Below are 23,216 nucleotides of genomic sequence, written 5' to 3'. Positions count from 1 at the left end.
TGGGCATTCTACCTAACATAACATAACATACTCACTTAGAGGATCTGTGCAAAACTTTTTTAAAACCTGGCAGAATCTAATTAATAATATTTTAGAATAAGCATTTAAATTGAGGAAGTGGATTCTCTTTCACTTTTTTTATTCTATTTATTTACTTACTTATCTTTTCTACTATTACAGTTTCACTATTTTGGCCTAGCTCTGTTTTTCATGGGTGAGGGTTGAAGTGATTTGAACCTAGTTTTGTAAAAAATAGAATTGCTTGTATGGAATGTTGTTTGATTTTAATAAATTCAAAAAATTTAAAAAAAAAGTGAAAATGTCCTTCTCTCTAACTGTTCTGAGGAGGATTCTGGAAGTCTCTTGGCCCTGACAGTGGTCATAATAAGCTGCCTTAGCAACTGTGGTTATTTCTTTATTCTATAAGAAATTTTTTTTAAAAAACAAAACTGGAAATAAATTATAATTATTTAAGTGTATTGGTTAATAAAGCATCCTAAACAATCTGGCACTGAATTTAGGATTAGGATCATTTAACTTTGGAAATAGGGAAGTTTACCTCTCTGGGTTGGCAAAGCGATTGCACTCCTCACCAGCGTGTTAGTTTCCTTTGTATTTACTTCTGGTTCTCACCTTCTACTCCATTTATAATTTAAGGTTAGGCTCAAGGTAAAGGTTTGCAATGTGGGCAGTTGTCAGAAGATCCTGACTATTGAAATCAAGTATTAAAATTTGGTCTTACTTTTGAATGTTTTATTTTTAGGGTCCAGCTCAGCTGTGTCCTACAATGTTGCACTCCATGATTTTGTGCAGAATAACATGACATGGACTGCAGCACAGAACTACTGCAGGAATACAGCTGCAGATTTGGTAACTGTTTATAAAGAAGAAGATATTCGGCTACTTTTAAGCATTACAGAAAACAAAGAATTTTGGATTGGGTTGCATTGTGATAGTGACAACTGGCACTGGTCAAACGGGAAGAACTTACATATTCAAACTGGGACAGAGACTTGTTCTGTGCTTTTACTCAGTCCAATGGATCTTGGAGTGATTCAGTCTGTGATAAAAATAAACCTTTCATGTGCTACAACAGTTAAGTATCTGTAATAAGTATAATGTTATTAAAGTGAAATGATAAAGGTTGATTTAAACCAAAAATGTACCCTATTCACATCATTTAATCTCACCCAGAATTTTTTTATTATATTTTATTTATAAATATTAAAAAGCACACATGCATTACCCAAATCTAAATTTTCTTTCATTTCTGACAAATAATAAAATGTCACACACATTCCACACAAGACCCAAAAAAAACATTCTTCCATGTTTACCGTTTTTCTAAAATAAACTTTCTTTCAAATTATAGCCAGTAGCAGAGAGTACACAGCCTTACCACAACAGGATAATGTCACCTAATTGGTAATATGGCAGTATGGAAATAAAAATTATTTCTACATGGCCTGCAATTCAGAGTTAATGAAATGCACTTTTTCATCCATTGCTCACAGAATCCAATTTAGGGTTGTAGGGACCTGACCTTATCCAGGTACCATTGAGAGCAGCTCAGGGTTTAACTCAATACTCAGGGTTTCATTACAGGCCACATTTATAAACTCAATCATATGAAGCTAATATAGAGATGGCAGTTGACTTAATACTTATGACTTTGCAATGTTGGAGAAAAACAGGAGTATTAAAAAAAAAAAAAAACACTCTTTAATGGGGAGAGCAAGCAGGCCCTACACAGATTTTGAGCAGATTTTTGATTAAATGATCTAGATTTATGAGGCAGCAGTGGGAACATAAGCAAAACACAGCAGATCAAGTGAAACATAAACGTAAAGTTAAAAACTTTGTTAGGTTTTCATCTTGCAAGGAATCATCCACCATCTTTTACTACAATAAGGGAATTGATAGAAGTTCACAGCAGAGAAAAGCAGAAACCCATGCAGTATATTGTAAGTCAAATGAATCTGTATTCTGGCTATATAAGTTTGATAATTTATTGCTGGGGAAAAAAAGAAAACATTAAGAATGAATGCCTTCCTATTTTTCAATACTGGATATCTCTACAAATCTGAACGAAGTTAAAAATGTACATACATGTTGTGACATTCACGTGTGTTCAGGGAACCTAGTTAACTATTCAGAAGGTTGAAGCATTTTTAATTTTGTTTATTTACTACCGTACATCAAAGATAGAGAGATTACATTTTTGTTTATTACGTTTTTGTAATAATGAGTCATATTTTAAAAATATCACAAATTAGTTGTGTACATAAAATTGTATTTTACAATATCCATCCATCCATTTATTATCCAACCCGCTATATCCTAACTACAGGGTCACGGGGGTCCGCTGGAACCAATCCCAGCCAACACGGAGCGCAAGGCAGGAAACAAACCCCAAGCAGGGCGCCAGTCCACCACAGGGCACACACACACACCCCCTCACACCAAGCACACACTAGGGACAATTTAGGATCGCCAATGCACCTAACCTGCATGTCTTTGGACTGTGGGAGGAAACTAAAGTAACCGGAGGAAACATTTTACAATATCACATACCATAATTCAAAAAGAGACTAAATATGTGACTGGTGAAAGAACTTACACAAGCACCACTTTCCAATATATGTAATGTAAAAATGGTGTCAGCTGATGTCCTATTGTTAGTTAGTGGGTTGCGATTGGTCTATGTGACAGAGAGGGGTCTCATTGCCAGCTGCACAACTCTGCTTCCATTTCAAGAACTTGTATTGGGGATTTGGTTTGTTTTCTATGGAAATGCATTTGTGTATGCATGAAGGAGTCAATAAGTTATGAAACAAATGCATAAATAAATGTAATCTAGCTATTATAAAATACTGTTTCATTATTTTATTGCCTTATATCAATATACTTATATTAAACTTAACTATTGCAGGTTTATTTGAAAATATCCTTAGTTTTAAAGTTGTTGTTGCGCTTACTTTTTCGTTAACAAAGAGACTTTTCCCAACGTCATATTTCTGAATGGCTCTGTTAATGCCAGCTCTATTTCTTTCAAAATGCCTATCTTCATGTCCCTTATTTCAAAAGATTACTTTCAAGTTTTACAGGCTGACATATGTTCACAGTGTTTTAATTCCTTTTATTAGTTGTCCTTCTTGCAAATAAAATTCTATATTCCCTATTTATAGAGACTGGAAACATCATGGAAACATATTTCTGGATAAATGTGCAGATGGATTGGAGCAGAGCTCAGAAATACTGTCGAGTGAACTACACTGACCTGGTCAGTATAAGAAATGAGAGTGAAAATCAGGAGATAATGAAGAAAGCACAGGGGGACAACTTCTGGTTTGGTCTGTTCAACATCCCTTGGAAGTGGTCTGATGGAGGGAATTCAACATTTCTAAACTGGACTAGTGGTAATCCAGACAATTACAATCATGCTGAAAAGTGTGTGGTAAATAACTATGAAGGAAAAGGATGGAATGATGCTAACTGCAATGACATTTGGACCTTTTTCTGTACCAACAGTAAGATTCTTGGTTATCTCATGTTTTAGCAACATTATTGTCACTTAAAGATGGTATTCAATTAACTAAAGAAGTTACATCCAAGCACGTAATTAAAAGTTTAATATTTGTATTTATGCCTGTTTTTTCTCAGGAACTAATATTTCCACTTCATATTACTTTGTGCCAATGCAAAATGTCCTGGGATGATGCTCAGAAGTATTGCAGAGCCAACAACACTGACCTGGTGACAGTTGAGAAAGAAACAGTAAATTTGGAGCTGCTTAATATGTCAAAAGAAAACAGCTGGATTGGTCTCTGGCATGAAACTAACCACTGGTACTGGTCCAAAAGAGATCCTGTCGCCTATGCAAACTGGACACATAACTTCTTTGTACTGTGTTCCAGACAGATGGCTCTTGGATTGATTCAGACTGCAATCAACAGAAACCTTTTATGTGCTATAAAGGTGAAAATATTTTAATGTTAATGTAATGCAGCGTTTCTCAACCTTTAAGTATTTGCAACCTAAGTTTTCATAACAGTTTTAATTGCGCCCCTCTAACGTTTTTTTGAAAGGAGCCCACTAATACCAATTTTTTTTTTAATTAACGATATATCATAGATGCATATTTTATTATATCTACTTAACTTTTATCGACATTTATCTAACTCTGTATTTATTTTTCTAGTATAAGAATGTTGTTTAAGTTAATTTGTTTTGGTTCCAGTAGATGTATTTTTCATATTTTCGATTCTTGTTTTCTTTTTACACATCTTCGCGCCCCCTTTTTGTTACTTGAGAACCGCTGATGTAGTGTATAGAACAACTGCAGGCCCAAATGATAATTACAAACAAAACTGAAACACTGCATACACAGCTACAGTATGTTAATCAAAAACATTTTTGAGAGATTGAGCACTTATATTTCTTTATTTTTTTGGCTGAAGAACAGCCAAGCCAAAGTAGTTTAAATATTAAATGTATGAAATTTAGGCCAAACTTTGATTAAGGAAACAAAAAAGTTTAAAAATATGAGTATTTAAGGCAACCGTCTATTACAGGCTGATATTTATATCAGCTTATGCAGAAGTCAAAGTCTTTAATGACCAATTAGCTTGTTAGGAAAAAGGTGATTCTTTGTTTCAAACTAATAATCTCTTACATTATTTTTTAGACTGTTTCATTATAACAAAATACCATATTCCTGGTTACTATGCAACTTTTAGAATTTAGTTAACTTTCATCCATGCTGATGGTCTAAATGTTGCCACAAGCAGCGGATCAGCCTAATATCTCAGACTGTGTAATACTGAAGTTCCAACATTCAAACAAGTAGCCATTAAAAGTTTAAGTGTGTTACTGTGCGCCATCAGTTTATAGTGACACTCATTTCTTAAACTTGTACCCATGGGTGCATTTCTGAGCTCTGTAATTTACAAACCACAGAGATAATATAGTTTATTACTATCATCATATATGCCAAGCTTTCTTCACAAAGAAACTAATTTAGTAATTATGACTATTGCAAGTTGGGATTGTAAACTGTGAGCATTAACAATATTAGATATTTGTAAAATTATTCAGAAAATTTTTCATCATTATGTAAGGATTACAAGTGCTCTACTATAAACCAGATTACAAAATGTGCAAATTAAGAGCTTTAATTAACAAACAGTAAAGAAAAGGACTGATGAGCAGTGAAAAAAATGAATACAAAAGCAAACAATGAAATAGAGAATCTTCATCTGCTTCATTTCTTTCCTTATACAGAAATTAAATGTGAAGTGAGTGAGCCAGCAGAAGACCAACCAGATCAGGGTCTCAAACTCCAACCAATTTCACCCCAACCAGTCGCTTAATTAGGCTCCGAATCTTGTTGTTAATTAAACCCGTTCTTTAATTCCATGACTTGTGGCTGCTCTCATGGTGCAATAGCAGACATTTTCAAAATTGTTGCTGTTTTTTTTGGCTGTGTATTTCCTCTTTGTTTCTTGTGTTTATCATTATACTTATATCTGTAAGATCATTTGCTAAAACATTTTTTTAACTATATATATATATATATATATATATATATATATATATATATATATATATATATATAAAAGTAAAGTATGTTGGACTCAGTCACAATTACATTTAATACACTGTCACTTATAAGCAGACTGAAATTCTGTAAGAGACTATCTCTAAGTGATAAGTCTCTCCTGTGCTCTGAAGATCAGTAAACAACTTTAAAGTTGCCCAGAGCTCTTGCTACACTAAGCACATTTAGAAGTTGTTTCAGTTTACAGTTTCTTCAAAATCGTCACCTTTGTGTGCTTCACTGTCATTGACACTAGTATCTACAATGCTGCCATGGACCATTCTGAAGGACTGTCACTATTACAACACAGTAACTCGCTTTCTTCATACACTTTATGCTCTGTCAGCCTGTATTCAGCTTTCCAGCTATTGCAAATGCGATTACAACAGACACACTCCCTGGGGATGATGATGGTGTGTGTGTGGCTAGCTGACAACTTATCTAAACAATAATGGGGGTTGAAGTGGACTTCATCAGCAAGTAGAGAAGCAGAAATATTTTCATGAAAGACAAAGAGCAAATATTCTTCATACATCTTGATTATATCCAGGGCCTCTGTTAACAGTAGAGTCCCAGACTGCAGCCCAAATTAACCAATGCATAAATAGCCAATGTAAAAATCTAGCCATAACCACCAGCTCTTGTATTCATCAATTTGAGGAAGCAAGTGACTTTGATCACATTCTACTTAGACCCTTACTCTTCTTTTCTTCCATTTTCCTACAAACATGCCCACATATTCAGACTAAGCAAGTCCATGTTTTGCTTTAAGAGTTGGAATGGAGTAACCTTCTAGTGTAAGATTTAGGCATGTGCATTGCATACCAAATGTCCTATTTCCATAGATTTTTTTCCAACACATAATACAAAGCAGAGCTTTTAAATACACTAGCCCTTATAATTCATCACAATCTTCCAGCAAATATGGAACAATGCTTTTTTGCCTCAATTCTTTAAAACTGGTCTGAAGATTTAGTATTAAAGCATAACCTAACACTTCCATGAGGTGGTGCAAAAATTGTTATTATTTAATGATTTTTGTAGTCTATCATTACAGCTATGTGTGTATGGTTATTTGCAAAATCAGAATAAATTTTATTGCTTGATTCTCTTCTCGGTTTCCCCCAGTTCCTCGTTAATGTTAAGCAAATCAAGGTTTTCTAGCTTGGATGATACCTCTCACTGTCAGTTTGAGAAGTATTATCATTATCGTCATCTTAATAATAATTATGTAGACTTTTTCTATTGACTAAAGTCAGCTTTCACATGTAAACATAAAAGGTTAATATCTTCAAGCAGCGTCTTTAATACATTTTTCCCATTTAATACTATTTCAAAGTCATAATGAATAAACATTAGAATAAACATTAGATATGAAGTAGACTACCACAACCAGAAACTTTGTTACACTGTTTACACTTTGTTTTAACAGATTCTACCAACATTAATCGCACATACTTCTGGATAAGTGAGAATATGACCTGGAGCAATGCTCAGAATTACTGTCGAGTGAACTACACAGACCTGGTCAGTATAAGAAATGAGACTGAAAATGAGGAGGTAAGGAACAGATCACAAAGCGCTCCCTTTTGGATTGGCCTGTTTATTGGTGCAAGGAAGTGGTCTGATGGTAGAACACCATCCTATCAGAACTGGCAACCCCAAGAACCAGATAACTTTCATCACCAAGAAACATGTATGAAGGTGAATACAAATGGGAAATTGAGAAACGAGGACTGCAAATCCAATTATTCCTTCTTTTGCTCCCAAAGTAAGGTTCTCTATTTACTTCATAAAGTTAAAATGTTGTTTTTCACACATCATTCTATATTGATTAATAGGCGATATTGAGATAAATGCACAAAAGTAAAAATTGTCATTCATTGTGCATTCCTGATATTGATATAATGTAAATCTATTGGGAGTATTTATTGTACCATATTGCATTACTCACTGACCCTGAATGTTGTCATATTGATCAGAAGGTACATTTAAGAAAATAATACGAAAATAAGCATTTTCATAATGCATTTTCAAATGCATTACATTAAAAAAAATTGAGAAACAATTATTATATCAGTGATTAAAAAGGTACTAATTATATCAGATGGTTTCAAACTACAGTGGTTTATAAATAAAGGGTTATTAAAAATCATTTTGGCTCCCCTTTTTTCTAAAGGATTTACAAAGGATAAACACAGGAAATTATACTTTCAAAATAATAATAATAATATTATTTCTATAACATCAAAATCTCTTCCCTTTCTCTTCCATTTTTCAAATTCAGGAAAGTTGAGGTTATCATCAAAATGAATTATGTTGGCCATGCATATGCTCAGAGAGATAATACTGACAGTGAAATTCTTGATTACATGTGCTAGCAACATTCCACACTTCGCACCTCGCGGGTGCCATTATCCGTATTAATTACTACCTTATCTTTAAGTTTATGTCTTACTTACCTCAGAACTTCTAAATCAATATTTACTTATTTTATATGGTATTATTAAATGTATGCATCGTAACAAGCCATTGCAAAGAGCTAACAAAATTACAATTGAATGTTGAATGTACCTATAAAAACTGTTCAGTATTATAGGAAAAAATATTATGGCAGATACAAAAAATGCACAGCTGATAGATCCAACAGGTTACATGCAGCATGTATAGTATCAACAGCAGCCTACTTTCAGGTTTTCAGGTCTCAATTGCCAATAACTACATAACAACTATCTTCAAACTTTTTGATCTTCTGCTCTATATAAGTAAATACTTGAGGAAATGAACCTAAAAACTATCACTAGAGAGGAAATTCAGCCTCAGAATTGTGTGCTAATGTAGCGGCTTTAGAATGGCTGCTGGTGATTTGGAAGAAGACAGACACAGCAATACCCGAATTCTGCCGTTTATTCTACAAAAGCGTCATCCAGCTTTTTTCTACAAGACAAGCAGTAAAGGGCACAGTCAGCACATGCAACGTCAGGCGCTCTCGGTCTCCTGCAAAAGCGTCATCCAGCTTTTGCCAGGAGTCTGCTGTACGCTACATGCGCGTCCCGTGGGTGATGCATCAATTAAAGTGACCCCCCCGCTACAACAGACAAATAGGAACTATATACAACAGATACAATGATTACATTCAAAAATAAATAAAATTTACAATATATATAAAACAAAAGAAGTTCAGTATATATAAAAAAAAAGTTTTGAGAATGTTCACAATAAAACAAACTAACTCAGCCACATACTCCCCCCTGAACTTCTCAAAACACTGAGGGTCAGGCAATGGCAGAGTTCTAAATAACAGTAACATAACATGTCATTATTTTCTCACAGTACATCACAGTACTCTTACGTGCGACAAAACCCGTCTCCCAACCAAAAGGGAAAGTGTCAAAAGGAAGCTGGCCAGACTTCCAATGTTCACTTGCATAAGAAAGTGCCTTATACACAATCTCATCTTAATGAATAAATGACTGTTACTCCAACATTGAACTTACTTAACAGAATTATACATATTATACACATTGCTAATTAACTTAGAACTATTCCAATAGGATAACTGACGATTGTTCACAAAAATAAAGTTTTGGCTAACCCACTAACACCACCACTAGCTTGTTTGTTTCTCTGCGTCATGTTCTGAATCAATCTGTTAACTGGTTTTACTATCCTTCCTACTCTTGTTCTGATGTGCCCTACTGTGCTACTTGGTGCTCTATCGTGTCTCAAAGTGGTTTCTGACATCGATCTTCTAGCTACTTGGTCCTCAGGATGACTGTGGTTCGGTTCTGGCACTTCTGCACCATGCAAACTATCCGTTTCACTGTTGTTGGCCCTGTTTGTCTCAACCCCAACACTATGACTATCGACACATGGTCCAGCATGACTATCACTACTGTCTGCTTGGGTGTTGTCAGCCTCTGGCACAGCATTCTCAGTGGATACTTCAGGAGATTCAGATGATGCACATTCTCTTTCGGAGGAACTAAAGTCTCTGCTACCCAACTGGTAGTACGCTCTATTGGGTCAAACTCTGATCCAGTCACAGAGGCAGTTCTATCCACATCACACTGGTCCCAACTTGGTTCAGAGCCACTATCAAAGGAAGGCTCCACTTCCTGTTCGAATACCACTGGCAAGAAGCTAGCTTGCAGGATCAAATTCCTATGAACAATCTTCTCCTGTCCATTGATGGTGTTTTTGATGTGGTATGTATGGCACTTTGAATCTTTAGAGACCACAGTGTACAGTGTAGAGTCCCATCTGTCAGCCAACTTCCTGCGACCACGTTCACCTCTGTTTGCCAAGAGAACTCGATCTCCTTCCTCAATGTCTGCACCTTTTGTCTTCATGTTGTACAAGTCTGCCTGGCGCCGCTGGCTGGATTCAGTGTTGACTTGGGCCAAGATGAGAGCTTCCTTGAGGTCATCCCTCATTCGCCTGACATAGCTATCATAGTCAATGATATCACTGTTCCTCTCCACATTGTGGAACATAACATCTACCGGCAGTCTAGGGACCCGCCCATACATGAGGTAGAAGGGAGCATACCCAGTTGACTCATGAGCTGTACAGTTATATGCGAAAGTCAATGTCTGCAGCATTTGCGCCATTTAATCTTATCCCTGGGCGGTAAGGCTCTGATCATGTTCCCTAAGGTTCTATTGAATCTCTCAGTGTGGCCATTCCCCATTGGGTGATAAGGTGTTGTTCTTGACTTTTCACACCTGCAATTTGTAACAGCTCCTGGATCAGTTGGCTCTCGAAACTCGCCCTTGGTCTGAATGGATCCTCTGGGGAATCCATAGACACAAAAATATCTATCCCAGAGCTGGCGCAACTTGTTTTGCTGACTGGTCTGAGCAGCAGAAAGCATGGGCCATCTTGGTGAAGTGGTCTGTCACCACCAATACATTCACACTCCTTCCTCTGGAGTCCTCGGCAGACCAAAAGTCCAGACAAACCAGCTCAAGGGTACGTAGTCTTGATACTTTCGCGTGGGGCTCTTCCCTCTGGCTCCAGGGTCTTGCTGACTACACAGCGTTTGCAGCATTTGACATAGTCTACGACATCGTACTCCATGGTACTCCAGAAAAATCTCTGCCTTGCCAGGAACAGTGTCCTACTCTGACCCTGATGACCGGCATCATTGTGGACACCACGAAGAACATGTGTGACTAAGGAGGAAGGTGTCATATACTGGTGGCGCTTCTTCCCAGTCACTGAGTCTTTACATACTCTGTACAGGATACCATCAAGCATTTTCAGTTTCTCCCATTGTTTCAGAGTCTTAAGAACCTTCAGCGATAGTACAGCCCTTTCTCTCCTTGACGGCCGCCTCCCTCGGGTGACAAATGGGATGACCTGGGACAATATAGCATCTCTCCTTTGCTCATCCTGGAGCTCTTGGAGTGAGAAGACGGGCAAAGCATCTTGGCCAGGTGGGATTAGCTGTTCCAGGTCTTGAGCCAACCAAGTGACCACCCTTTGGTTGGCTCCTTGGTCCCATTCCATATGACCTGAAAGGACCGCAGACACTTCACCGCTTGTCATAGAGCAATGTCTAAGGCTCTCAGGTGGGAATGAGCACTTGATACTCTGGTTGTTAGCACTGACTCTAAATGCCTCCTGGACCATGCCCTCTCTAACCTGCTCCGACTCCTCTAACAGTGCTTTGTACGGCTCTTTAATGAGCCTCTGGCAAACACGATTTTGGACAAAGGGCTGCCTGCTTAGGGCGTCTGCAACAATGTTCTTACTACCAGAGATGTACTTGATGTCGAAGTTGTATGGGGACAGTTTTGCTACCCATCGCTGCTCGCATGCATCGAGTTTGGGCTTTGTGAGGATGTAGGTTAGCGGATTGTTGTCTGTCCAGACGGTGAAGTTGTGTCCCTTTAGCCAATGGCTAAATTTATCACAAACAGACCATTTCAGTGCCAAAACTCTAGACGGTACGCTGGATAGTTGCTCTGAGCACGGGTGAGAGCCTTACTGGCAAAGGCAATGGGGCGTGCTTTACTTTCACCCTCTTGGACCTGAGATAGCACAGCCCCTAATCCATCCTGCGAGGCATCAGTGGACAAGATGAATGGTCGACTAAAATCAGGGTGTGCGAGGACAACAGAGTCCAAGAGAGTAGATTTTAACTGTTCAAATGAGTCACGCTGCTCCTGCCTCCAGTCACTTGGGTGTAGTTTCCTGAACGAAGCAGCACCTCGTGCATTCCCTTTCCTCCCCTTAGGTGCAGCAGTCAGGGCGAACAAGGGCTTGGCTATACTGGAACAATCTTGGATGAACTGCTGATAGTACATGACCATGCCCAAGAATGACCTGATCTTCTTCTGTGATGGCGTTAAGCCATCCTCCATCATAAGGTCAGCCTCTGTCATAGCAGCGATAGCTTTGACCTTGTCAGGGTCAGTTGAGACACCACTTTCATCCACGATATGCCCCAAGAACCTCACAGTTCTTCTGAGTAGCTGGCATTTTTTTGGGGCCAGTTTCAGTCCATGAGCATGGAGCCTGCTGAAGACCATCTCCAGCCTCTTGAGGGCTTCGGCTTCATTGGGTGCATACACTAGTACATCATCCAAGTAACAGAGCATCGTCAGGAAGTTCTGGTCACCAAAATACCCATCATGAGGCGCATGAAGCTTGCAGGGCTATTACAGAGGCCCTGGGAGCCTGTTAAATTCATACAGCCCCATAGGTGTGGTGAAAGCTGTAAGTTTTTTGTGTTCCTCTGCCATTGCGATGTTATAAAAGCCAGAGGTAAGGTCCATGGCACTAAAGATGGCGCTCCCTCCTAGAGCTGCAAGACAGTCAGACTGGTGTGGCAAGGGATGTGCGTCCTTGATTGTGCGCGTGTTCAGCCAGCGATAATCCACACATATCCTGAGATCACCATTCTTCTTCCAAACAAGCACTAGTGGGAGGCCCACTCACTGTTAGACTTGCGGATGATCTCAAGCTCTTCCATCTCTGTGAGCACTTGACGGAGCTTATGATATTGCCCTGGTGGGACACGTCGATATGGAAGTCTGAAGGGTCGATCATCAGACAGATGGATGTGGTGAACAAAGTCTTTAGCCATCCCACAGTCAAGCTTACTCTTTGAGAACACATCCTCATACTTTTGCACTAGCTGCAGCAACTGAGATTTCCAGTGGTGGGACACCTCACAGGAGTCAATATCCAGATCTTCCAACCCCAACTTATGTAGGCTATCGTGAAAACTGGGACAAGGAGGGTCACCTTGCTTGTTGGCCACTTCATCACACAGCGTCTGACTCTGCAGCTCAAGCTCCTCTGCTGGTGTCTGTCCAGTGGTCACATCCAAATCTTCAACAGCAATGCAGGGTGACACATTTGCAACCTTGGTGTTGCGCTTTAAGATGATTGGTTTGTCAGAGGTGTTCAAAATTCTTATTGGGACCCACTTATCACCACTCATGGAGCACACCGACCTGCAGACAATGATGCTTTTCTTGTGAGTTTGTGCCTTAGATGGTTCAATCAAAATGGCACTGCCCTCAGAAAGAGGTGAGGCTGCAGGTAATTTGGCCCAAACCAGGTGTTCTTGTTTAGGGAGAAGAGTCACTGCCTGCGCCAACCTGGCGGTTCCAATAGCCTCTGGGATTGTCTCACCTCTCCACCTGCTAATGCCAGACAGCATATTAAGAAACTGCACTATTTCAGGTGCTTTAGCGGACTCAGGTTTGCTTACAACATGCCAGAACTGGGAGACTGCTTGAACCACTTTAGAAGGTGCTTTATAACATTTGTGCCCAGGATAAGCTGGTCTGTTGCCCAGGGACAACCAGGGCAGGCACACTGAATGCACATCCATACACCTCCATCATTAAGTTGTAAATGCACTTGGGCCTAACCTCAACTCCACCACAGCCAATGAGCACAACATCAGTCTGGATATTGTCAATCTCCAGTGCCAATCCAGCATTCTTTAGCACCTGCTCAGCTTCCTCATTAATGGTGCAAGCCATAGAGCCGGTGTCGAGCAACGCTTGTAATGAGACTTTATCACCCACCTGTGCACTGGTATAAAACAGACTGTCAGCTTTATCAAGTCTAATCATGTTCTGAAACAGTACAGTACTCCCAGGTGGGGCAGATTTCAGGCACTTTGTATACACAAACTGCACATCTTCATCAAGGTTGAGGGCTTCAACATTTTTACTCACACTGTCCCCTCCTGAGTGTGAGCAACTTAGTTTCCCTGATCAGATGAGCTAACGTTTTGTGCAATAATGGCTTTGGGGCAGTCTCTCCGCTGATGCCCTATTTCTAGACAGGTTAGACATCTCCTGTCCCGCATACAATGTGTTCGTGTTGAGTGAGAGGCGCCCCGCAGACTTGGCATGGAGGGAAACGTGCTGGGGTTGAAGCCTGTGGTCTAGCTGTAGCATGAACAGGCTGACTGGTGCGCTCCAACACTCTCTCCAGCATACTTAACACACGCTCCAGAGCATTTGGCTCTGAAATGACTGCCTCACTTGACTTGGTTGGATTAGGCGGGCTGCACCTGGCTGTGTTCACATGAGCACATGCAACTTCGGGTTCTGGCACACTGCTACTTGTTACGGTAGTGGCCACTTGTATAGCATGTGACTTGATCATGTCTGCACCTGATCTTTTAGCTCGGCATTCTCGCTGATGCTCATCTATAGCCTCTTGTACCTCTGTAATTGACCACTTGCTTGTAGGCTTACACTTGAAAACACATGCGAGACTACGGTCAGGACAGTTTCGGATAAACATCATGGCTATTTCTGCATCCATATTCTCTAATTTACTACCCTGACGTCCCAAGTGCCTATTAGCCACTTCAGCAGCTGTGTTCAACCTGACCCAGTAATCTATTGGCGTTTCTGTTGCTATTGGTTGGGTGGCATAGAAATCGGCCAGTGGTAGACATGAAGCAGGGCTCTCACTAAAATAACGTCTCAATATAGAATAGATTGTCTCAGGGTTAACAGTAACACCAGGTGAGGGGTTGCTTTTCAGTCCCACTTTGACTATACTTTTGCCTTACCAAGGAGGTGGTTCAGGACCTCATCTCCCTGTTCATGACTTGGAAGGACTTTTTTATGCAGGTACACCTCCATCAGCTCAATCCACTCCTGAATGGAGTATCTGTCTGCACCATCGCCACGATACATCGGGGGCTCTTTAATATCTGGCCTCACTACTAAGCTCACTTTGGACAAGTTTAGGGTTGTGTCAGGTGGTTCAACCCTAGCTGACTCAGCTGGTGGAGGCTGACTTGGAGTGAATGGGTGCTGACTAGCCAGCAAACAGCTGGCTATGGATTCACCTATCTGGCTCCCCAACTCACCAATTAACACACGTAATTGTTGTACAGTGTTGTCATTTGTAACGGGAGTCGAGAATTGAGGTTCAGGGGCAGGTATGTCATTTACACTTTCTGATTCAAATGGTTCATTTAAATCATAGGTTAGCACTGAGGTCCTACCAGCTGCTCCATCTATATTAAACAAACCCCTCCCCCTGCCTAGAAGTTGTGTAGAAATATTAAAGGTATGTTGACCTCTGCCTGCCATATCTCACACAGGAACAAAACAGTTACAATAACAGTGAGCAAGAACTATAAAGCAGTTTACATTAAATATTTCAACTTATGTCACTAACTCTTAACATGAACTTATATTAACCACAGTTGCGCTTATGCAAAACACCAAAAACCATCTCAGCAGCTACAAAAGATCCACACTTCCACCAACTTGATATCCCACGATGTCACGAGCACACAGCTTGACCTCGGCGATCGGCAGTAGCTGATCAGTGGATCCGGGTCACGGCACCAGTTTTATGTAGCGGCTTTAGAATGGCTGCTGGTGATTTGGAAGAAGACAGACACAGCAATACCCGAATTCTGCCGTTTATTCTACAAAAGCGTCATCCAGCTTTTTTCTACAAGACAAGCAGTAAAGGGCACAGTCAGCACATGCAACGTCAGGCGCTCTCGGTCTCCTGCAAAAGCGTCATCCAGCTTTTGCCAGGAGTCTGCTGTACGCTACATGCGCGTCCCGTGGGTGATGCATCAATTAAAGTGACCCCCCCGCTACAACAGACAAATAGGAACTATATACAACAGATACAATGATTACATTCAAAAATAAATAAAATTTACAATATATATAAAACAAAAGAAGTTCAGTATATATAAAAAAAAAGTTTTGAGAATGTTCACAATAAAACAAACTAACTCAGCCACACTAAGACTTCTAAATCTATTCAGTCTTGTTTTGTTTTATTCTTTCCTGATTTGTGCCAATTGTAGTCTGTATGACTACAATTCAGTTGAATCTCCAAATCACAAAAATAATGCTGTGGAGGTGTAGAGCAGGTCTGAAACAATCCAGCATTTTTTTTAGTAAAATATTGTTAATTTTCTTCTTATTTACTCTTCAGTTACATTCTGTTTTCAGAGAGCAGGAGGCTGTTTACATTCATATAGAGCTACACATCTTCCTTTCTCTCTTTCCTGCTGTTCTAGTAGACCAGTATAGACTGTGTCACACCACCACTGCCTGTTTCTCAGCAGAGCTGATGTGGTTGGATTATTCTGCTGGATAACCTCAGGCAGATCAACAGTTCCTAAAATACAGTCTGGCAGGATGGCAGCCAGGAGATGATGGTCATAGTGATAGAGTTGTGAGGGACTTTTAGAGAAACTTAATTTGATGCCTTGGGATCTTTGAAATTTGGCATTTTAATGTATTTATTGTTAATTTTATCTTTAACCTCCACAAAAGCACTGATTTTAATAATCGATTATTTATGTACTTTATTTTATCTGCATTGCACTTTCTTGTGTGGACTCCATTTTAATAAACATGCACTTTGCATATTTGGAACTTCGAACCTGGTTGTTCTTTATTACTTGCCACTGTGCCTATCCTTGGTTTATGAACGACTAGGGGTCATGTGGACTATTTTAAGTTGAGTGACAGCCCTGTTAGTTGACTAATAACACCATGATCTGATTAATTTTTAGCAAATCCAAAATCCCCCCATTGTAAGTTTATCATAGCAGTAAATGTGCCAAATGTATCGTGGTCTCCTTCTCTAGGGTATCGTGTGTCTTCTTTGCAGAATGCGCTTTAGAACCAAACATGATTGTAATTCATACACATTGTCACAGGTGTATGGGGGAGCGACCCGGCCGGGACGCCTTGGAGGACCGGAGGAGGGTTACACCTCATCCTGATCATGTGGGGGCGACCACCCTGGTGGATCTGGGGACCACGGGTACAGAGCTTTGAAGCTCAACCCTGTAGGGGCCCAGGGTCACCGCCAGGGGGCACCCAGATGCCTGAGGAGCCCTGGCCCACAGCACTTATGCCACACCCTGAAGTGCTGGGGGGAAGAAGACCAGGGACACCCGGAGTGCTTCTGGGTGCTCAGTCGGTACATCCGGCACACTGGGGAGTGCTGACGGAAGCTTATCGGGAGGCACCTGGAGCTCGTCCAGGTGTGGATAAAAGGAGCCGCCTCCCTCCATTCAGAGATTTGAGTCGGGTGGAAGAAGGACGACATCTGGGAGGAGGCAAGGAGGCAACCTGAAGGAAGAAGGCATAGTGTGTTGGTGGCCTGGACTTTTGGGGACTTTAGGGGTTTGTGCTGCACTGTAAATATGGAGTTGCTTATTAAACGTGTGCTGGGTGAGTTGAATGTGTCCGGGCCAAATGCCACAACATGATCTTTAGAGATCTGCAATCCAGTCACCTTGTGGTATCCAAAAAACAACATGTTAAGCTATATAGTTTGGGAAACCATCTGTTACATTTGGACATTCAGAAAACCATTCAGTTACCTTGAGAAAAAAATATATATATTTGCACATACTTTCTCAAGTTCTTTAAAATATGCCTGTAAAGATCACCCAATTATATGGATGAATCTTACAGCATTAAAAGAAAGCAGCATTACAAGTATCATTTAACAACCAAAAACATGTAGTTAAAATAATATGGTAAAGAAGATTTTAAGATAAGGTTTTATTAATAGGCAAGCAAATTAAAAAAAAACATTAATATTAAAGCTGCCCTAATTAATGGCTTAGTTTATGGTAATTATTATTATAAACAGGTTCATTCAAATGTGAAGGAGATCCAGTATGGTTGGGCATACTCAAATGTACGATTAATTTATTTTTTTAAGCCATTCATTTGCCTTACCACAGATCATTTTTAAAGCTTTCAAATTAATCATTATTTTAGGAAAAAAAATCAAAAGCTTGGAAACAAGTTGTGTTGTTTAAGATAAAACAAATTATTAACATGTAAAAAATGTGGTGTGTAGATGTTATATGAAAGTAAAAAAATACATGTAAAGAAAATGCTTTGATCATATTTTTGTAGTTTGCTTATAAAATCCCAACATTTTACACTGACCCAAGGGTAAAATCTTCAAGGAGTCAGCAATGTCAGTATCAAATGTGAGGGCTCAAAAACACGGTCAGTGAGAAACCTTCAGTCAGTAAAGAAGTCGTATGGTAGGACTGGTCAGGGCTTTTAAAGACAGTCAAGCTGCTCTGTTCCTGCGACAGACAAGTAAATATGCACTGTATCTGGGAAGGATGCAAGAATAGCTGAGAAAATCAACAAGAGGCAGGATCAAATGGCTGTCTCACCTCCAGTTATGCAACCTCTAACCCAGTGATTCCCAACGTGGGGCGCACTCCCCACTGGGTGGGCAATTTCATTTTTTAGGTGGGCAATTTGAGAATTTATAAAAAGAAAAAACAGAAATTCACTGTTAAAAATGATACAAAAAAATAAACAAATAATTTTTATTTTCATTTTTTACAGAGACATTTATATATTTATATAAACATAGAAGGGATGGTGAAGAATCCTTTAATTTATGATTTTACAACCGGCATGGGTTTTTCTAGTTATAAATCGTTTTTACCATTAAAATAATATGAATTGTAACGATTAAAAAATTTTGCAATATAACAAAAATATAGAATGATGAAAATATTACAGAAAAAGCTGCCATTAAAGTTATTTTTTATTTATGAATATCACATCTTTTATTATATGTTTTTAAAACTGTATTTGCTGTATTTTCATATTGATATTATATAATTTTTTTTAACAATTTCTTAGTGATTTCTTTATCAGTTCTTCAACTATCCTTTCCCTCTTTTGTTTCCATGTTCTTTGGAAGCTTGTTCATACCAAATTAATGACATTATGGGCTTCCTCTATGTGAATAGGAGTTCACTTTTTGAATAGGTAATAATAAGAATAAAGTATATGTTACAATGGTGGGATATCATGATTTTAGAGAGGCCTAGGTGGGGCATGGCCAAAAAAAGGTTGGGAACCACTGCTCTTACTTCTTACTGTTAAATGTTTTTTAAGCTGGAAGTCAGGAGGTGAACACAACAAAACTTTCAGTGGTAGAGAGGGAACGTGCAGCTGGCAGTGACCGAGTCTGTGTTTGTGAATCACCAAGAAGTTCTCTTCTAAAGGATGTTTGCCATCTAGTTTGGCATGTACTTTATTTTTGTGTTGATTCTGCTTTACCTTATTCTTTTACTATCCCTCATGTTTAACTGAGGCCCAAAAAATTTTATTTTACAGAAGAACATGAGCCAAATGAATTACACTATTTAGAATAAATGCACTCATTCAGTTAGAGTTTACTTAAGGAAAATAAATAAATATGGTTAATTAGCCACAAATCAGAACATTTTAATATCACATTCAGAAGTAAAACAGAATAATGTCAATCAGAACTTGATTTTTCAATTTATGTTACTTGATATTTTCTCTTATGCTTTTCTCATAGATGTCATAAATGTGACCTTTGTTAATAAAGATGTAACTTGGGAAGAAGCCCTGGACTACTGCATAAAGATGGGCTCTAGTCTCATCAGCATCACATCACAGACGGAGCAGGAAGCATTAGCCGCACTGCTGCAGACCACAAATTCATCAACCGTATGGCTGGGGCTGAGACAGAGCCGCCTGTTTGGATTCTGGTTTTGGGTGGATGAGAGACCCTTGAGTTATGAGAACTGGGCCAATGGTAACCACTTAAACCTCTCTAACTCACATCATTGTGCCACCATTTCAAAAACGAATTTCACTTGGATTGATGTTTCTTGTTCAGACAGTCATTCCTTCATTTGTAAATGACATTTGAACATAAATTAAAATCTGCTAGTTGTATTTACTTTTATATAATTAGCTTTTAGTCATTGCTGTACTTCTTAAAGTGGTGCCTGACTGTTCCTGATTCAGGTTTCATGTTGTTGTTCTGTTCAGAGTGTGGGTATGTCGAAGTGTGTGCCCAACATTAGCTTCTATCTTACACTGTTCAGCTAGGATCAGACTAGAAACCAGGATTGGAAAATGAATGAAGGGATATTTTTATTTGCAAATGTTCTAGTAAGTGTTTTTAATTTAAATTTAAAAATGTGGAATTGTTTTGTTTTTGTTACCATATTTTGAGGCTTTCAAAAATATCAAGCTAAAATGTGTAGCCATTCTGTGTGTTTAATCAACATTATATACACTTTATGTATTCTTAATCTAAATGTTAATTTTCATCTTTAATAAAACTTCTCTTTCATTGATACTATCTGCCTCGTGTTTTTTATTCCATAAGAAGTAAGGAAAACTTCATGTTTTATGTTGATTCATTAAAATCATGGAGTCACAATTTAATGTCATGTTCTTGGTGAAATAACATGATAACATTTTTAAACAGTTTTAAACCTGATTTCAGGGTAGTAGTTTAGAATAAATGGTAACTCTTTAGTTTAGGTATTACAGAAACACATCTAATATTCATTTACTATTATGTAACATTACCTTAACAAAAAGTACATTTGGTCTTCATAACATTTAGAAAGCATCAGTAAATTGCTTATTCATCTCTGCAATGTGAGCTCCTAACAAAATGTCACTTTGGAGGGGTCTGAAGTGGCTTAACTGAGACACATTCCTCTTGATATTACGTATTTAGTAAAATACCTATGGATCCATCATCAGTAATTTTATCGTCATGTCAATGTGCCACACTACTCAGTGATGAATAACCGACCTACTGATGTTTTATAAATATTATGAAGATCAAGAGAAGCCTTTGTTAAGGTCTTGTGACATAAGAGTAAATGTGTAATGGATGCATTTTTGCAGTACCTAAACTAAAGTGTTACCAAATAAATTATATACATTTATTTTTTAACAGCTTTAAGTAGTCTTTTTTAGTCTCACACAGATCTTTTTCATAAAGGATACAATTTCTTTTAATGATTTTTTTTGTTAGATAAATACTGTTATATTCCTAAAGCTAACTAAAACAGGCTTAATGGACTTAATGGTTCCCTCTCAATTCATTTAATAATCAAAAATTGAAGTCCTTGAATAGACGTCAGCTCAACACATAGCACAATAAATACAACAATGCATCTGGAATAGCAGTACAATAACACACTTTTTGCCACTAAGAAATAGATGAGTCATGCCAGTCATACTAAACTCATCGCTGGACAAGTCATCTTAGAAATGATGGAGACATAGTAGAATAAAAATATGCTTTGCCAAAGGCCCCATATGAGATTTTTAGACAGACAGATTTTCTTAGTTTACTTAGATAGAAACTATATATGATTCACAAGACATTTGCCTTTCTTATGTGTGGATACCTTTAATACCAAAATATGTAGAGAGCCTGACATATGCAGTAGATATCCCAGATAGTAAAATTAGGTGGTTATTTCCATGGCATTTTAGGTGTTCTTGTGAGAATGAAAATGATTGGATGTCAAAGAGGAACTACTGGAGCTACTGTAGGAGCATCTAAACTGTTAGAAAACCATTGGGTGTAGGATTCAAACCCAGGGTCCATGAAGCAGCCACACTAAATACTACTGTACCATAAACACCTATGTAAATTGCTTTAATAGTGTGATGGTGTAATATAGCAGGTCCATGGCTCAGAAAGAATGGCTGCACTCACGGCTTAAAGAGGGGGAGTGGTAGAGTGGCCAAGGCGGTTCTCGGATGTGATGTGGTACGGGCATTTCCTCAGTTAAGTGCACAGTTGAAGAATCGTTCATATCTGTAATTGATGCCGGGAACTGCTAAACACTGCATCTGTGCCATGTCCCCATTATATATAGTAGAAGCGTGAGTGCGAAGAGGAGGAAAAAAAATCGAAAAAGAGAATGGAGGCAAAGAGTGGGAAAAAAGACAGGAGGGGAAGCGAGAGCAGGTTCATTGGAGGTTGCATGCAGCTGGTAGGAGAGCCCCGGAGGAAGAGTGTTAGGCCAACACTTGTGGGGGTGCTGAATGAAGCAATCACTCTAGCTGAATAATTCAGAGTAGCTGGGGTGACCGGCAGAGAGGACGACTTGCTGTGGAAGGAAGCAGCAGTCAGGGAGGCTTGGGAGTTTTGAGCCCCAGCATGAGCACCCTCGCTGCTGGGAAACCCTATTCTCGGTCCGGCTGGAGCCCTATGTAGCTAGGGAAATGGAAGGCTACTGGACCAGAGTAGAAGGCAGCTGCATCTGTAGATAGAGTGACTCCCCTGTTGCACAGCCCGTATGGGAGAAGCAAGGGAGTGGCCAGGTAGCAAAGAAGAAAGCACCAGGTTTTTAAAGAAGAGACTGCTTTCTGTCAGTGTTTTTTAAACCTTGCTTTAAAGGAATTATTTATTTGAATTTTAACCTCCACTTTTTATAATGGTTTTATGGATTATTTATTTATTGAAATATTTCTGGATTTCCTCCGGGCACTCCGGTTTCCTCCCACAGTCCAAAGACATGCAGGTTAGGTGGATTGACGATTCTAAAATTGGCCCTAGTGTGTGCTTGGTGTGTGGGTGTGTTTGTGTGTGTCCTGCGGTGGATTGGCACCCTGCCCAGGATTGGTTCCTGCCTTGTGCCCTGTGTTGGCTGGGATTGGCTCCAGCAGACCCCCATGACCCTATGTTCGGATTCAGCGGGTTGGAAAATGGATGGATGAATATTTCTGGAACACTGCACCTTGGCCACTGTTTTGATTTTTTAATGTTTTTTTTTAATAAAAGCATTATCTGCACTTTACACCTTCCCCTTGCTTAGTTTGGTTTCCTCATTTTCCAGCTCATCCAGTTACATTACCAATGGTGTCGGGTTCAAGAGCTCCCAAAAAGGAAGTAGGAGCATTGAACGCATCATCACAGATGGGTCACCCTGATTTGCCAAAAAAACGTGCCAAAGGTTGATTACATAGTGTCTGGAAATTAAGTAATACAAAATCATTTTGCATGAGAAAAAAATTTTCTTAATGATTCATGTCTACAGTATATTTATCACAATAATATTGATTCAATGCATAGATGTCCCAGTCTAGAGGTTTGTAATTCTACTTACCAATTGTTTACAGCAAATGGTGTTTTCGGCTCTGAATTCTTCACCAGCATCAGCATAGCCTCTATTCTTCATGGAACATCTATAAGTTGAGAAGTCTTTAACTCTAAAACTCCTGCCTCAACAGTCATCTCTAAAAACCAGTTAGATATCTTCTGTGAAACACAGCAGCCAGACTCATAACTAAGCTTCCCCAAT

General features: G+C 39.1%; 1 protein-coding gene across 4 annotated transcripts in view; it reads left to right on the top strand.

Annotated features, from left to right (window-relative positions):
- The window catches only part of LOC120539110 (macrophage mannose receptor 1-like), a 98,403-nt gene extending 78,264 nt beyond the window's left edge, over nt 1-20,139 (top strand). For all 4 annotated transcript variants that reach the window (XM_039768874.1, XM_039768873.1, XM_039768878.1 and 1 more), the window contains 2 exons: nt 7,032-7,370; nt 19,448-20,139. In XM_039768874.1, coding sequence (XP_039624808.1) covers nt 7,032-7,370; nt 19,448-19,797 — 689 coding nt within the window. In that variant the 3' untranslated portion in view covers nt 19,798-20,139. The remainder of the gene's footprint in view (nt 1-7,031; nt 7,371-19,447) is intronic.
- The last annotated feature ends 3,077 nt before the right edge of the window (nt 20,140-23,216 follow it).

Source organism: Polypterus senegalus, chromosome 11 (genome assembly GCF_016835505.1).
Source record: "Polypterus senegalus isolate Bchr_013 chromosome 11, ASM1683550v1, whole genome shotgun sequence".
Taxonomy (NCBI): Eukaryota; Metazoa; Chordata; class Cladistia; order Polypteriformes; family Polypteridae; genus Polypterus; species Polypterus senegalus.
Note: the sequence above shows the minus strand (reverse complement) of the source record. Positions and strands in the feature narration are given on the sequence as shown.